The sequence below is a fragment of the Trichoderma gamsii genome, assembly GCF_001481775.2.
Source record: "Trichoderma gamsii strain T6085 chromosome Unknown Scaffold_31.2, whole genome shotgun sequence".
NCBI classification, from domain to species: Eukaryota; Fungi; Ascomycota; class Sordariomycetes; order Hypocreales; family Hypocreaceae; genus Trichoderma; species Trichoderma gamsii.
Window position 1 is genome coordinate 138,156 of NW_020171368.1, and position 17,476 is coordinate 155,631.

The following is a 17,476-nucleotide window of genomic DNA, read 5'->3' on the forward strand; positions in this document are numbered from 1 at the left end:
CCATTTCAAGCAATGGATCTCCTGGAGAGAAACAGGGTTAAAAGGCGCAAAAACCCGACAATGTTGGGGGTCCCTGCAAAAGATGGGGCGGGGGGATCCGGCGATCGGTGCAATTGATGCTGCTCCTACTCAGTGCCTAGCAGTAGCGAAAAGTCCCTTATCCCGGCTTAACGCGGAGCAAATGCGCCTCCCAATTGCATTCCAGGGAGGCGAGAAACCAATCGAAAGACAAACGGCGCCCAGACGCCTCCTCTCCGGGCAACAAACGCGGGATGCCCAAAGTGTCCTGGAATGTGCGACGGCGATGCGTCATTGATTGATAAAGAGCGGCAATCCGCCCGGCTCTTCCCACTGCGTTGCACTGCTGCACTGTGTGCTTTTCACTCTGATTATGCCAGCACTAGTAATGCGGGTGCAGTGTGGGAACATTTGAAGTTTTTATCAATCAGTGTCCAGCAATCAATCATTCATCATTAGCTCATCGTGGCGCTGGTCATCCGCCAATAATCGATGATGGCCAGCTCCACCGCCCATCCCAGCATGGCCAGGCTGCCAATCAGCAGCGTCCAGGGCCACTGCACAAGGAACCTTTCCTGGTAATCAATCTCTGGGCTCTTCTAAGCACGTCGAAAATTGGGCGGGTCGAGTGGGCTGCTCCGTAGAACGGACGCTGGGGTCAGGTCAATTGAATGCGTAAAATATTAGAATAAAAACTGTGTGTTTGCCTGCGTGTTTGCCTGCGTGTGTGGCTCGGCGCATTTTTCTAGCGGGCTTCCCCATCAAAGCCAGCAAAAGCCTCGGATAAGCCGTACTCGGGATTTTTCCCACCCTACTTACTCGCAGCAACCATTAAACCTCTGCCGAACATCAAACCATCACACCTCGATTCTCGTACGACTCAATCTGTCCCCTTGGGCCGCTCACCGTACCCGTGCACACGTCCCAATCTCCCGGGTCTTTTGCATGTTCCGTTACTTTGTCTCTTCAGCCCCGGATTCCTCTGTCCTCTTTTCCTCTAGCTGCCTTGGCGGACGGTTCCGATCTTACAACCTAAATAGGCGCAGTGCTCTCTCTCTGCTGACTCTTACGACCTTGTATCAATCTTCTCCTTTACTCTTCTCTTTCTCTCTTGCTCGATCTATCGAATACATCCATACCACGAAAGCAAGAATGCTGCAGTCTGCTCGAGTGCAGAACCTGTCCCTCGGGACAAACGAGGCGATCCACACTGCTCCCAAGGCGGAGTCTATAGCCCCCTCGTTGACCTACTCGGACGAATCAGACGACCAAGATGAGCCCATTCGGGCTGAGCAGCCTCGTCAAAGACGCGCTTCAACGAGATTGATTGCCCAAAGTGCTCGTGATATCCAACGCATTACAGGAGAGACGACGGCCGAATTCGTCACCCGCTGCTGCGGCGGCGGATGCTGCTTGATGGGCGGCGCGAGACCAGCTGGCATTCAATACGAAAAAGTTACGGAGCCCGATAACGACGCATATCGGTCCCTCGGCCTCAAGATTGGCGACATCCCGACCGCCCTGACCAAGCTGGCCGACCTCCCAGAGCAGACCATCTCATTCAGCTCGGTCCCCAAGCCGCTGAGCCCATCTTCTCCCACAGATTCTGCAATCTCTCTGGAGCGCGACAACGAGATTGACAGCACGAAACTCAACAAGATTCCCCTCGAAAAGTTCAAGACTGTTGACACGACCATTCAGCCACCGCGATTCGTCCAGCCTCACCCTCCGTATAATGTCTTCCCCGCCAAGATTCACACTGCGCGCGAGCTCACGAGGCCTGGTGCCGAGAAGCGCACCTACCACTTCGACCTGGATATCACAGATTATCCTGAAGAGGAAGACAGTGATTTCAAGGTTGGCGGCGCCATTGGCGTCATGGCCCCCAACTCTCAGGCGGTTGTCGAGGATGTCTTGGATGCCCTCATGGTGCCACGCTTCCTTAGAGACAAGCCTGTGCTGATGAAGACGACCAAGGGCCGTTGGCCTACCGTCTGGGGAGACGACAAGCCCCGTGAGCTCGTCACGACTCGCCGGGATTTGCTCACCTGGTGTGCAGACCTCCAGTCATACCCCCCCACCAAGCCACTGCTGCGAGTATTGGCCGAGCACGCTGCCGCAGACAACGAAAAGAAGATTCTCAGCTTCCTTTGTGCCGCTGAAGGACAGGGTGCTTTCTGCGATTTCCGATCTGGTCCTAGCATTTCCATTTCTCAGTTGTTGCATGCCTTCCCCAGCGCCCACCCACCCATGGACGAGCTGCTATCAGCCCTGCAGCAGCTCATGCCTCGCTTCTATTCTCTTTCCAATGACCCTCACGATACGTTCCAGAGGGGCGACCAGAAGCAGCATCGCCTGATTGAGATCGCCGTCACGGTTCATGAGACTGGAGACTGGCGCGAGGGAGCTCGAACGGGCGTGGGCTCCGGCTTCTTTGAGCGACAGGCCCGCAAGTTCATCAAGGCCCAAGAGGCCGGTGAGAAAACGGAATTCTACATTCCCATGTTCAAGGGCCTGATGGCGAACCCATTGGCCAAGCAGTTCAACGCCGAAGGACCCATGCTCCTGATTGGAGCCGGCGTGGGCATTGCCCCTTTCCGAGGCTTCGTGCAGCGACGCCTGAAGCAGGCCAACTGCGCCAACAAGGTGTGGGTGCTGCAGGGCATTCGAGACTCGCTGGTAGATGAGATCTACAGTGGCGAGTGGGGTGTCCACGAAGACGAGGTGAAGAAGGTGGTGCAGAGCCGCCGCGGCGAGGGCAGATACGTGCAAGAGGAAGTCCGAAACCAGTCCGACCTCGTGTGGAGCATCGTCAACGCTGTGGATGGCCGCATCTTTGTATGCGGCAGCTCCAAGGGCATGGGCGAGGGCGTTGAGGAGGCCCTTGTGGACGTGGCCATGGCCAAGGGCAACCTTGAGCGCGAAGAAGCTCGGAACTTCTGGCAGCTCAAGAAGGAGGCTGGTCAGTATATTGCCGAGACATGGTGAAGTGTTCCACGTTTCTTAATTCTTCAACTTTTCTTCAATCGCCTTTTTGTTCGAATCGTCATTTTCTTACGTCTTGAAGCACTCTTTTTTTTTATCGTTTCCAAATTTCTGCATTTTCTCTTTTCTCTTTTCTTCTCTTCTCTATCATACTGGCTCAGCATTTGCATGTGGGAAAGATTAAAAACAAAATGGAAGAGCAAAAACATGAAAATGGCGAGTCCTTTATCGGAGGGGGCAATTTTGGAGACAATACCAGGCGAGGGAGGGGGAATATCATATAACAGCTCTACTAGAACGAAAGGGAGTAGACAAAAAGCACTGATCCGGGGCGCAAGCAACCCGGGAGAAAATAAGTGTTATGCGAGGGAAAACAAAGCATTACGGAGTTGGGAGTTTTTAAACCTGCTGTTTTTGGGTTTCCAATACTTGATTGAATGAGCATGTCTGGGAAATGAAATGTTTGGGTGGGCATGCCTCTGTGTGGGGGAAAGCGTATATACTGGTAATTGAATCATCTTATTTAATATCTTTTCTTGGGGGCTATGAATCTGAATGAGGTGGGATGGGCTGTCTATACCAAGAATTTGAAAATACAAATTGTCAGATAACGATTGTCCAAATTAGGCAATTTGACACGTTTAATTGGTAACGACGCTGTAAAGGGATTGGCGTGAAGTTGAATAAGGCGTAGGACGAGATGGTGCATAGAAGGCGGAATATGCTGCCATGGGAATGGTTACAATGGGATTACAATGGGGTTGCAAGGAGTTTTCAGCTTTAATAGTGGCCGCCTATTTAACTTTGTTCAAATGCGACCTTTTTATCTACTTTGAAAGCGGAATTAGAGACGTTATTGATCTATCTCCGGTAAAAGAAGCAGTTTACAAGACCAAGAGGATTCAGTTATTCGTTATTCCGTATTTCCATTATTGGATGTGTACCGGTAACAGCAGCGCACATATACAGTTCTGGCAACAACTCGGTTCCTATCCAATGAAAGAACAAATTACACACATGCCCCTGTCAACTCTCAGAAAATAGCATTGTACCGTATTCTACATACAATGAGCAGTGGAAACCTACAGCGCTCGGAGAGTTTATGCCGTCATTAACAGCCGCTGCGCGCAAACCCAAAAAATAAGGCTTATAAATGCTTAGTTAACTGATGGGAAATCAAATGGCTGCGCTTTTCTAATCTAAATTCCTCGCTCAATAGCGCGCGGCTCTTTTCGCGCTCTAGTGGGGCCATGGTATTCCCGCTTTAGCCACAACCCCTGTCAATTCTATGGAAATACAGAGTCGCTGAACTTCCGAGGTCTGGAGCTGTGGGCTTTTTTTTTCCCTTTTGTTCCGCTTACATGATATGCCTTATGTGTGCATTCTTCATCTTTAAGCTAAAAAAATTTGAAGTTGAGTGGTTTATTACATTGCTATCAGGTGAGGGAGTGTAAAGCACTTTGTATCTATGTGGAAATCGGGTAGTGTGCGGAAAGAAGCAGTCTCCACTAAGAAAAGAGAGAAGAAAAGAAGGGTTCATGTTACACAGTTCTTTCCGACTCTTGCTTGATCTGTAGGGCAAAAAAAGAAAAGAAAAGAAAAGAAAGGAAAAGAGAATTAGGCTATCCACTCGGCACCTGGCCGTACTATGCGATATGCGCATGTCCCAAACTCTGCGGCAACTCGCCTGTTTCGGCTCAAAGATGTGTTGCCATTGAACCCAAGTGGAGAATTTCTCGGCAAGGGGAGTGGGCAAGTGGGATAAGCACGACACTACTTCTTCCCTTATGCTTTGGTCATGATGTCTAATGCGCTGGAGTGCGAAAAGGGTTCTCCATTCTTTTTCTCCGTCCATGGCGTCTTCTTTCGCCTTCTAGTTTTGAAATGCTATCATGCTAATTAATATGGGTTCCTTACTTTTTTGCGTGGGTCAGGGGTTCGGTCGGGTGGCTTGAGGCGATCGCTTTTGGGTTTTCAACGACTTGTAGCTCGGAGTTAACGAGGCACTTGAGTTGAAATATCTATATAACCATCCCCCATCTTCGTCGTCGTAGTTGACACCTCTGCTCTAGACAGAAACAACATCTGCAAAGCAAAAACACCGCAACCATTCAGTTCTCTCAGCTTCTCAGCTCATTTCTCTTTGTGTCCAACCTCACAACCTTCAACTCTACCCTCAACCAAAACACCACCACCACAGCAAACTTCACAATGGCCGCCAAGCTCTCCGCCGATCTCCTCTTCCAGATGGCTAAGGTCCGCCGCTCCATCTACACCCTCAACAAGGACCTCCCCATCTCGACCTCGCGCATCCACGAGATCGTCAAGGACGCCACCCTGCACACCCCGTCGTCCTTCAACTCCCAGACCAACCGCGCCGTCGTCCTCTTTGGCGGCGAGCACGAGAAGCTGTGGGACTTCACCTCGGAGACGCTCAAGGGCATCGTCCCCGCCGAGAACTTCAAGGCCACCGCCGACAAGCTCGCGCTCTTCAAGGGCGCTGCCGGCACGGTGCTCTTCTTCGAGGACACCTCCGCCACAAAGGCTCTGCAGGACAAGTTTGCTCTGTACGCCGACCGCTTCCCTACCTGGGCTGTTCACTCGCTGGGCATGGAGCAGCTGCTCGTCTGGACTGCTCTGGAGCTCGAGGGCCTGGGCGCCAATCTGCAGCACTACAACCCTCTGATTGACGACAAGGTTGCTGCCGCCTGGAAGATCCCCGCCACTTGGAGACTGGATGCTCAGCTTGTCTTTGGTGGCAAGACTGGCGAGGCTGGTCCCAAGGAGTTCCAGAACATTGACGAGCGCGTCAAGGTCTATGGTGCTTAAGCGTGAGGGGAAAATGATGGGAATGGAGTGATTATGAGTTTGGAAATTAAAAAGGATAGCAATGCATAAGCTGGAGTTTTTCTTTTGAGTGAGCTTATCATATAGATACCTATAGATATACAATTCAATTTATTGACAAGAATGATGATGCTGCTTTGAGCGTGATTATGTCGATACTGAAATTTTTGATAGCATGTAGAGCTTGGAAATTACAATTCCCAACAATATTTTGAGTACAAGTAGACATCGTCCTAGTAAATATTATTCGTCAACTTCAGCAATTATGGCTGCAATACAAGCCCCTGAGCTTCGAATAGAGTTGTACATCTACAAAGAGGCGTCGTCCGAAGTGAATAGTAGGTTGCAGTGGGCCACATGCGTGATCCCGGCATGACGATCAACGCGGCCCGATGCAAGGCAATCTAGGAATGAAGTAAAAATAAGCTGCATTGCCGGATTCGTAGAAGGCAATACTACCTAGTATCCTAGTCTTTGAATCAAGGAATGATTGGCTGACCATGTTGCCTTTGGTCGATTTCTCCTTCAGAGTGGAACTCCTCATATGGTTGGTCGGAATTTGTTTCCCCGTTGGGGAGACTCGATGGGGCTGGAATTTGGTAGTTTGCGTAATGCTTACGTTGATTTGGCTGTTGGAACATGTTTGTAAAATGCATACAGGACTTGCTGAATAACGAGGCTCTGCGAGTCAGAGCTACTAGGTGGATGAAGTTGGCTTAAAGCAAGATGCCGTCTAGTTGCATTGGTCTAACCACCTCTACGAAACACAAGTGGATAATAGATTACTGGCGGTGGCCAAGGGAAAGATGAAGGCTGCTGGCCTCATATGGTATTGAAGTCGCTGCTCATGTCATTCTCTACTGGTCTTTTTCTGGGTCTACTTGTTCAGACACACAATAGGTCTATTTTGGCTTTCAGAGTAAGGTGATCTAGTGACATGGCTTTGTCACTGCCGTTGTTTACAATAAATTCGCTTGTAGTTTTGTCACATCATGCAAAACTACTATCCAGTACCCAGAGGACCGACTTGGATATAACACTGCGATCCAACAAGGGCAGATGCTTTCGCACATGATCATCAGGTGTATCTCTCCTCTACTACTGCTATCATAACCCATCTCAAATAAGGCACTGAATAATGCTATTTAACATGTATTACATAGAGCACTCCACATTTTGACTTATACCCATGGATGCTGGCACTATTGCCCGTGCCGCATCGACGAGGTAGATGACCAAGTATAAGTCATTGACACGATCGAAATGAACGAGGCATAACTCTTTCAACAGAAAAACAAGAGAGGAGAAACATTTTCCTAGTCAAGGCCTTAGTCTCCTCTGCTGAACAAGCCTGGTCCATTCACGTGCAAAGTGGACAATATCCGAATCACACCTGTAACGCAGAAGGGGGCTGACATGGGAGAAGGGGATCGTCTCCGCTAAGGCTGAGCGAATCGACATCGGTGCGCCACAGAACCATTGTGCCGCCCCCGGCTTCTTCTGCAGCTCCCATGCCCAGATGCTGCTATTTTAGGGATCATTAATCATTTGCAAGTTCAATAGTAGTAATCCAATTAAACAAACGGAAACAAACAGGCCAACAAAGTTGACTGTTAATATATTTTAGGTAGGTCGATCCCTGGTGGACAATTAGATGCCCCGCGTGGCACGCTGTGTTGCCGCTACTAAACGCACTAAGACCCGGGAGCAGCTCTTCCCGAACACTTCTGAGACACACCTGGTCCTGTTTCAGCAACGGTCCGTGACGATGGAATTGAGCCCTCCATTCTTTCTGCGCACGTTTTACCCGATCGGATGCGGTTCTGATAATCGCAGAGAGGCGCGCGTAAAGATGCGCTGTGCTTCTTTGTTTCCAGCTGCAGCTACAGCCAGTGGTTGGAGGCAGTCGAGGATAAGGATTGCGGACGAGATCGGCTGAAAGGTTGGATTCTCTCTCCTACATTCTCTTCTCTGCGTCTTAACATCAATTCGTCTAGTCCGTGCAGAGAGCCGCCGCTAGTCGAGATCATCGGTGCCTCTCAGCCGCTTCGAGACCCGCCCGCTGGCTTCCTGGTTGGTGGTATTAATGGCCGGCCTGCGCCAATCTGGGATTCTGGGATACCTGAGCACAGTCTGCTGGCTGTCTTGTGAAACTTCAGCGCAAGGAGGTGATATGCGATCAAGGAGTCTCTAGAGTCTACGCTTTTGCTTCTCCCTGCAGGAGACCAACAGACACATCTTGGCTCCCTCGACACGCGGGTTTCACATGGCCAAGGCTCATTCGCTGCTTATATCCTCTCCAGCTGGCTCGCGAGTACGGCAACTTGTCTTTGTTACCGTCCATCGTCCTCTGCACTGAAAACGACATACCTTTCAAAGGCGCCACAATCACAACTAGCCGCCATGGATTCTCAATCCAACTCGACGTCGTTTGAATCGTCGTCATTGTCTGCTTACTGGACACCACGCACCGGCTACTACCTAACAATCTTGACTGTGCTGCTTTCTGTGTGGCTTTTCCTGCGATCAAAGCCTGAGTCTAGCAAGCTTTGCGTGCCTTTCTACAAAACCTCCAAATTAAAATGGATATTTGATGCAGAATCACAAATTGTCAAAAGCTACAAACAGGTTAGCTTACATAACCACCTCAATTGTCTCAAGCCTTGTCGACTTACTTACCTTTCGATACAGTTCCAAGACCAGGTCTATCAGATCAAGGCAACAGAGGGGACCCAGGCTATTATTCCTCCGAAATTCATTGCTGAGATCAAAGGCTTACCCGAGGATACTCTCAGCGCCACAGAGGCTGTAGCTGATGTAGGATGCCATGTTTCACCTCTGCAGCTCCCAAATTCTAATCGTCAAATGGATAGGCTCTTCAAACCAAGTACACCAATTTTACGCCGGGACACAATGGTGATATGCTATCACTTCTTGTGAGAACTCGTTTAACGCAGAATCTCGCTGAACTCATCCCCCAGCTTAAAAGCGAACTTGAACATTACATTGGTACCGAGTTCCCAGCTTGCGATGACTGGACGCCTGTCAAGTGGCAGCCCTTTGCTCTGCGCGGCATTGCTCGATTAAGCGGTCGAGCCTTCGTTGGACCCTGGCTGAATCGTGAAGAGCAATGGCTCAAAGTCACCATTGATTTCGCCATTGACGTCTTCATGTCCGTTATCAAACTGCAAATTTTCCCCGAATGGTTTCGCCCCATTGCTCAATACGCCGTGTCAGATTTGCGCAAGATACGGAAGGATGTCAACATCGCCAAATCCTTGTTGAAGCCCTTACTGGAGGAAAGAATACGTGACATGGAGATTTCGTCTTGCCATGAGCCCCCGAATGATCTAATGCAGTGGCTTATTGAGGCTCTTCCCCAAGAAGAAAAGGCTGATGTGGACGTCCACGCCAGACTGCAACTCATCTTGGCTGCGGCGTCTATTCACACCACGAATAACCTCTTGTTTGAGTGCATGGCTGATCTTGCCGATCATCCCGAGATTCAGGAAGAGCTGCGGGAAGAAGCCTACCAAATCCTCGAGGTAGAGAATGGCTGGGCTCGCAAGGAAAGCATGACCAAGCTCAAGAAGCTCGACAGCTTCATGCGCGAAGTTCAACGCCTCCGTGGCAACGTTAGTAAGTTTTTGTCAATATCACTTCCATCTTTCGCTGTCTGTGCAAAATGCCTAACAGATGAGCAGCTTCTTTTATTCGCAAGGTCATAAAGCCCATCGATCTCTCAGATGGCACGCATTTACCCGCGGGCACGAGAGTGCTAGCCCCCCAAGCGGGCATTTCCATTGACGACCAGTTTTTCCCTAACCCCACGGAATTAGATCCCTTGCGATTTTACCACATGCGGCAAGAGTCGGCCGAGGCGAGCAATCGCTGGCAATTCACGTCGCTCAACGACACGAATCTCAACTTTGGCGCGGGGAAGCACGCCTGCCCTGGTCGATTCTTTGCCGGAAATGAGATCAAGCTCATTCTGGCTTTTTTTCTCATCAATTATGACGTGAGGCTGAAGGAGGGAGACAAACGGCCGCAGCCAATGGCTTTGGTCATGACAAAGGGGCCGAATCCGAATACCGAGTTTGAGTTTAGACGGCGGCAGTTGGCGAATTAGAAAGAAAAGACAAAAAAAAAAAGGGGGGAATGGAACAAGGAGATAAATATCATTAATGGCTCAATTTGGATGAGTATATGCGCGTCTGGCGTTTATTTGGCAATATCTCTTTTGATGATAAAATGCAAGTATCAAAGGCCATTGGTTTGGTTGGTAGCATGGCGTTGTGGTAGTCAACATGCATCATATACGAACGTGGACACAGCAGTGTATTGGAATGTTGTAGAGAGAAAGCTCGAATCTGGATAAGAATCCCTCATTGGTGCGAATTTACTAGATGATTTGTATTCAACCTGAAACGTTTGATCCTAACCTAAACATACTTCAATCTCTTCATGGTCCATACTAGGAACCCGTCCCTCAGCGATTGCAATTACTTTGCATTTCTCATCAGACCTTTGAGGAAAGTTTTGCTCCAACCGGTCGTCAATTAATATCCCAGCCCAAGTTCCATCGTCGACACGAAGGTTAAATATGCCATATATCTCAAATATCCAATCATGTTGTTCGAGCTTATTTGATTTGAGCAGCCAGCCTCCATTTGCGATGCATCTTAGTATTGGGCCGTATTTATTATCCGGCGAACCTGCTTCTGCACCATCGGGAAATGGAAATGGAAATGGATATGTTTTGTCTGGAGACAAGGGATGCGAATACTTCACATAGTCTCTGCAACTACTAGATGCCGATTAGTGGCTTATTGAGTTCCAACCCGGAGGCATCGAGGCATGGCTACTGAAGTGCTGATACTCGATCAACTTCAATGCTTCCCCTTTAGAGCTCATTTTCCACCACTGAAGTAGTGGCTTCAGCTCATAGATGTCGCTGAACGATGTATCTTTGTGAAAATCCTCTGCAAAAAGGTTCCAGATCGCAATCCTGATTGAGCCCTTCCTACTCACCCATGACCAGCTCGGAAGGGGTGATGTCTGTGTCCTCCGGAGTTGGGGTAGATCTCGCTTTTCCCCGAGCGGTTCCCACAGCAGAGAAGCATCGAAAATCACCTCTGGCAGACCGTAGTGGAACCCCGAAGGAAAAGACTGGTTCAGCACTGTCATTACACCGGCAAAAGCATGGAGCATGCCATCGTCAAACGACAGGCATTTCTGACTATATTCCGCGGCCACTCTTGCGAAGTGGCCAATGTCAGGCCAGTTGGGAACATTGCAAACGAAGCCTGTTCTGTCAACACCGAAGCTATCTGAACCGTGGGGTTTCAAATCTCATTCAACGCTTGTGTGTGTCTGACAGTGGAAGCTGACAACTGATGTAAAGACAAGAACCCATCGGGACAGGTATAATTACTGAAATGTCCACCCAAGAGTCGCCCATGCCTTGCCCGTACAGTATAAGGTAGGTATTATATCACGATTAGGACTAAGAGATAGTGTGTAGCCAGGGAATCGTATTTCGCTGCAGAGGGTGTTCCGAGGCTTTGAACAGCGATTAATTCTCGGAGTCCCGTGATTACCACCCGCTCCCTCGCCAGCGACAATTGTCAAGTATGCATTGCCATTTATGGAAGCCATTCCGGTTAAAAACATGGTCCGTTCAGCCTTCTCGTCCTGAACAATGCATATACAGTCTTTCCAAAAGTAAGGGCAGCCAAGTTTTCTCGCTAAATCCATAGCATCTGCGATGATTTGTGCAAGTTCTGGTCCCTTCGTGTTCTGGCCATCAAGCAGTGCTGCGGGTTGTAGCATTTTCCCTAGATTCTCTGTCGTTGTCTTCAGCATATCTACTCCGCCCCAGACATATTTCAAAGCTATATCGGGGATTTTGGGCGGTATCAACCTTGACTACCTAGTCATTGCCTCTCCAAATCGATGAGATATAGCCACGGAGGCTCACTCGCGGATAGTAAAGGCGCAATACTCTGCGCTACAGGCTCATGAAGGCAGTTGCACGCTTCGACCCATTCTTGAATGATTGTCGTATCGATTTCACTGACATCCAACAATCTGTTATATTGCCAACATCTGAAGTCTGCCAGGTCACTGGGCAGTGTTGTCAGGTGAAGCCGCAGTGCTTCAATGTCATTTTCATCATTATAGTCAAGGATGAAGGAGAAGGTGGCACCGTTCTAGCATAGCCCCGCTTCCCGGTCATACAATTGTGCCTGGGTAACCACTCCCTGTTCTAGAAGCGCGGAAATGATGCACCGGCAGCATATGCAGTCTTCATTCGCCTGAAGATCTGCAATATTCCCTAACCTAATCGTGTGAGGTTTCTTTTCGTAAGAAGTCCGGATCTATAGGGGTTGGCTTATAACGAAATTGCTAAGGTGTTGACAGTTATCACAATATTCTCCATTGGCATCCGAGTCGGCGCTGAGCTGTGTGGATTCTCGAAGGGGAGGGATGAGTTGGGGTTTCGACATTGTATCGGTGCCACCACCTTTCACCGAGGTCAAGAATTGACGTCAAGGACATAGTAGACGACAACGCAAGGTATGCGCAGGACGTATTTGTTTCAGTTTACGGCCTATTGCAATTTTTGTAGTCAAGGATCTGGAATAAAACTTTACCTTCTTCAAATATTTAAGCTGATTGGTGTTCAGTGCTTTGCGGCCCAACATACAGCCTGATGTAACCAATTTGTATCTTTCCTGTTGTTATAGTCCGCCTTACCGATTAATATATATATATATATATATATGTGTGTGTGTGTGTGTGTGTGTGTGTGACCTGAGCTCCCTTCCCCTCCCTCTGCATGGAGCCCAAGCCCAAGCTATACACAGGTTTGCTTATGTAGGTAGATACCCAAGAGAAACCTAACTGCCTAGGTACGTGGGTAATATCTAAGATATCTTTCATTGATACTTACATATTCTGTTTGCTTATTTATGGTAGTCAATGAAAGCAGCGTTGGGCTAACACTGTTTTTGCTTTTAAATTAACTGCCTTTTCAACTAGCAGCTTACCAATGCTGGTATACTCTTTTCATCACTCCCTATATAACAGATTTGGGATCAACCAGTGTCTATGATTGAGATACGTATATTAAGTCACGTTTCACCTGTGGGAGAACTGGAAAAGGAAAACTCGTCTCGGCAGTAAGTATCTCAACGAAAACAATGAAAATTCCCCTTACAGATTGACATACGGCGTTTCACGACAGATACGAAAGATAATCACAGCGAATACAAGGAAGAATGATAAAGATTTAAGAAAAAAGTACTGGTATTCTTCTGCACTGGGCCTTAAAACACCCTATATAGTAACAAATAGCACACAAGCTCAAAAGCTAAGCAAGATCCCCTTATCCGGAACGCCCCATGCCATTATTGAATGAATCAATCCCTTTAAAACCGATACCCGTTCGGCGCACGAAGAGCTTAGATGCAAGTAGCAGCCTGATGTCAGGAATCATTTCGTGAAAACCAAACAAACAAGAACTTTTTTTTTCTTCTTTGGCGATCAGGACTTTTTATACAGGCCGATAGATGTTCATCATTTACCCCATAATCGCTGTTTATTCGCCGCGTGTGTAGATACCGGCAACCAGACAGTGATCACGCTCAAAGGGTTCTAAAAGAGTAAATTAGTCAGAAGCTGGTTCTCATTCGTCGCCAAATACAAGTCAGTGTTGGGGAATGGTGAAAATTCTTACCTAAGGTGAGCTGGAACTTGGGCTTGATAGATTCGGCGCGCATCTTCTGGACTTCGCTGGCGAAAACCTCGGCGGCGGGGGCTGTGCTGTCGATACAGTTGGCCTTGATGGAGATCAAGACACCACCACCCTGCTTGAGGAACCAGTTGGCGTTCATGGCAACAATACGGGCCTGGTCGGGCTGGGCAACGTCGGCGAAGATGACATCGACCATGGGGACGACCATGCGGTAACGGACGGGCTGACGGGCATCCTCGACAATGGGGACAACGTTGGGTCGCTTGGCAGCCATGGCAATCAGATCACGGCCAGAGCGGTTGGAGAACTCGACGGCGTAGACGAAACCAGTAGGGCCAACAAGGTCGGCAACGTGAGAGACGGAGGTACCAGAGGCAGCACCGATGTAGAGAACACGAGAACCAGGACGAATGTAGATGTCGTCAGCACCACCGGCAATGGCGGCGCAAAGCTTGCTTCGGAAGGGGTTCCAAAGGCGGTACTCGACCTTGGTGGTGGTAGTGGTTCCGTCGTCGTTCTCGACGGGCTCGTCAACGCTGATGCGCTTCTCGCCGTAGACAGACTCGCCAGGTGTGAGGTTACGGGTCGCTATGCCGTCTTCCTTGCCACCACGAACGACGAAGACACCGGCGTGACGGTGAGGCTCCTGTGTAGAAATGAGGTCAGCTCATTGTCTCTTTGAGATGATCACGAGTTATCAGATCGAGAGTTTTTCAACGTACAATGACGACCTTGGCACCGCCCTTCATGCCACCAGGACCACCGCGGGCACCACCACGGCCTCCTCGTCCTCCACGGGCAGGGCCGCCACGGCCACCACGGCCGCCACGATCACCAAAGCCTCCTCGGCCACCACCTGATATCACAAGTTAGCCTCCGGAAAAGTTCAGTCGCAAGTGACATGATAGACGAGCAGCATACCTCGTCCACGAACACCGTTAGCAGAGCCGCGGCCGCTGAAGCCTCCACGGCCTCCACGAGGAGCACCACCTCCTCGGCCACCACCAGGGCCACCACGACCACCACGAGCAGTGAAAGGCGCCATCTCAACGAAGTGGGATAAGATAGAGGAAAAAAGTTTTTGGGATCGAGTTCGAGCGGCGATTGAACGCGAAAAGAGGATTTCAACTCAAAAAATCGAGTCGAGTAGAAAGATTGGCTTGTGAAAAGTATAGATAGCCGGAGATCGACTCAAAAGGCTGGAGTTGCCTTTGTAATTGGGTCTGCCAAACACGGTTGAATTGTGAGAGCGCTCAGCGAGAAAAAGAAATTTTTGAAGCTTTTCGCAAGAAGCTTTAGTCTGCAGCCCCCACTGTGACCATCTACGGCTAGATCGGATTGATTTGCGGAGCTTATCGCACCGATATTGTTCCGGCGGAATTTTTGGAAGTGGAAAAAAGTTGATATCCAGATCACGTGGATATCTTGATGCTGAATCAGCAATGAGAATCATGTGACATCCAACGAAAGTTGCCATGAGATATCCAATTTTGCAAAGGGATAATTCGTGTGCATAGTTTGATTTGGTTGGTAGATGAGCTCTATATAACTGCATTGACTGCGGAAATAATCATCCACGGTTTAATAATATTTTTTGCCTATTTTCATGTACACTTGTCCCTGGTTTCTACCGTTTTTTGAGGTATTGTTTGTAAGTGAAGCGCGTTGCCGCCATTTGATTGGACCAGGGCAGAGTAGCCCTAACACTTCCCGAAGGGGTAAGCGAACATTGTGGTTCCCTGCCAGCGCTTTAGGGCAAAAGTTCAGAATTTCTCAACTTCAGCCCGCGAACCCACGTCGTCGAATCAGTCACCACACCATAAGCCGTCGAGATGGTGAGTGCCTGCCCCTATGCTGCGTTTGATTTGGTCGAGAGAATGTTTGAAAGAGGAGGAAATTACGGGATTGTTCACGAATTGGAACTGCTGTCGAAACATGGACATAACAGTGCATCTTTGAAGAGCTGTGGAGGAAGATAATCATAGCAAAAACTACGAGACCTCAAAACGTGCACACATACTGACCGTCTGCCTCTTTTGCGATACTCCAGGTTCGATACGCCGCGACCGAGATCCAGCCCGCGAAGTCGGCCCGCGCCCGCGGTGCCTACCTCCGAGTTTCCTTCAAGAACACCCGAGAGACCGCTCAGGCCATCAACGGCTGGAAGCTGCAGCGAGCTGTCCAGTTCCTCGAGAACGTCAAGGAGCACAAGGAGGCTGTCCCCATGCGACGATATGCCGGCAGCACTGGCCGCACCGCCCAAGGTACGACCTGGAAATTTTCTCTCTACCATGGCAATCTTCGAGCATGGGATCATTCTACGGACATATGAGATGTGGTGGAATATCTCATGATAGAGAGAATAGGACGAGAAAGACTACGTTGTGGATTCTGGACATGTCATGCTGATGGATATTTGCAATAGGCAAGCAGTTCGGTGTCTCCAAGGCTCGATGGCCCATCAAGTCCGCCGAGTTCCTGCTCGGTCTCCTGAAGAACGCTGAGGCCAACGCCGACGCTAAGGGCCTCGACACTGGCGCCCTCGTCGTCAAGCACATCCAGGTCAACCAGGCTCCCAAGCAGCGAAGAAGGACATACCGTGCCCACGGTCGTGTACGTATACCCTCGAATACCTCAATGGCCACTTTTTCTTCTCTTCAGCGCGACATTTGTTGGACAAGTTCAGCGAATATTTGCTTCTTTCTCTGTAAAGATCAGATACACTTGTCTGAACCAACACATGAGCACTGAAAAGAAAGAAAGAAAAGGCAAGCTCTCACAAACGCTCTGTTTCTAATCATCATTCAACAGATCAACCCCTACATGTCCAACCCCTGCCACATCGAGCTCATCCTGACCGAGGGTGAGGAGGTCGTCCAGAAGTCCGACGAGGTTGTTGGCCGTGAGCGCCTCACCGCCCGCCAGCGCGCCGTCCGTGCCCGCAAGGCCATCACCGCCGCATAAATCCGGACAACACGGATGATGTGCACATAAACGGCTTTGTTTTGTTTTTTTAAACGAATGGAGCGACGGGGGAGAAAAAGCGGAAACAGTTCGCCTTTCTGGTATTCTTTTTTTGCGAAAGCACTTTGGGAAGGCAAATAAAGGGAACAAATCAACTTTTCTTGCGCGTGGCTTCTTCAGGTGTATGGGCAGGCTACGGAAAGAAAGGGGAAGGAGGGTTCTTGCATGGCATTTAAATGGGAATACAAAAATTATTTGCATGCAACAAATCTTTTTTTATATCTTTCCGCTTGAGAGGCCTTTCTCTCTCTTGACGGAATCAATGACATGAAATAAACAAAAAAATTACAAAAAAGTTTGCTGTGCCTAGATGACATGCTATTGGGGAACATGAATGCCGCGACTGGGTACAGATACCTTGTTTATGACATAAAGTACTCGCATACAAATGAGCACACTCTTGATAACCATCGTTTGTCCACTCTAAAGATTCTAATGCAGTAAGTACCTGTACACTTGTCCTACAAAGTAAATATCGTGTCAAATCTCATCAAAAAAAGCAAAGCCATTTCATCATCAGATAGGCAAACAAAGGTTCCTCATTTTCCACTATCGGAACCGAAATCATAATCCTTTCTTATCTGTTATCTCTCTCTGTGTGTCAACAAATAAAGGCGGTAAAAAAAAAAGAGGCAATATTTTCCATAGGCGGCTAATAAGCCGTGTCTAATCGATTCGTATGGCAACCCTGCCAATCATATCCTCTTGCTTCAACGCCAAATTGTGCAGAGGACTAAGTCCTCCAACGGTTCAAGAAAAGAATCCTGAACACGCAAATGCATACAAACGCCTCTTGGTGTGTACTTGTCATAAGAAAAAATAGAAAATAGGCATGTAGTGCAC

At 48.9% G+C, this 17,476-nt stretch overlaps 5 protein-coding genes across 5 annotated transcripts; 4 read left to right on the top strand and 1 right to left on the bottom strand.

Annotated features, from left to right (window-relative positions):
• Positions 1–1,170: 1,170 nt before the first annotated feature.
• Positions 1,171–3,006, top strand: TGAM01_v207943 (FAD binding domain-containing protein; the record flags this gene model as incomplete). The annotated part of the gene is made up of 1 exon (XM_018805678.1): positions 1,171–3,006. One exon carries the CDS (start codon positions 1,171–1,173, stop codon positions 3,004–3,006), a length of 1,836 nt encoding a protein of 611 aa, XP_018661101.1.
• Positions 3,007–5,214: 2,208 nt separating this feature from the next.
• Positions 5,215–5,832, top strand: TGAM01_v207944 (hypothetical protein; the record flags this gene model as incomplete). The annotated part of the gene is made up of 1 exon (XM_018805679.1): positions 5,215–5,832. One exon carries the CDS (start codon positions 5,215–5,217, stop codon positions 5,830–5,832), a length of 618 nt encoding a protein of 205 aa, XP_018661102.1.
• Positions 5,833–8,253: 2,421 nt separating this feature from the next.
• Positions 8,254–9,979, top strand: TGAM01_v207945 (hypothetical protein; the record flags this gene model as incomplete). Its single annotated transcript, XM_024550211.1, has 4 exons — positions 8,254–8,478; positions 8,542–8,667; positions 8,724–9,489; positions 9,555–9,979. 4 exons carry the CDS (start codon positions 8,254–8,256, stop codon positions 9,977–9,979), a joined length of 1,542 nt encoding a protein of 513 aa, XP_024405042.1.
• Positions 9,980–13,453: 3,474 nt separating this feature from the next.
• On the bottom strand, positions 13,454–14,654 carry TGAM01_v207946 (hypothetical protein; the record flags this gene model as incomplete). Its single annotated transcript, XM_018805681.1, has 4 exons — positions 13,454–13,509; positions 13,592–14,255; positions 14,332–14,465; positions 14,531–14,654. The coding sequence occupies 4 exons, from the start codon at positions 14,652–14,654 to the stop codon at positions 13,454–13,456; spliced, it is 978 nt and encodes a 325-aa protein (XP_018661104.1).
• Positions 14,655–15,441: 787 nt separating this feature from the next.
• On the top strand, positions 15,442–16,573 carry TGAM01_v207947 (60S ribosomal protein L17; the record flags this gene model as incomplete). Its single annotated transcript, XM_018805682.1, has 4 exons — positions 15,442–15,444; positions 15,660–15,873; positions 16,035–16,222; positions 16,421–16,573. The coding sequence occupies 4 exons, from the start codon at positions 15,442–15,444 to the stop codon at positions 16,571–16,573; spliced, it is 558 nt and encodes a 185-aa protein (XP_018661105.1).
• Positions 16,574–17,476: the final 903 nt, after the last annotated feature.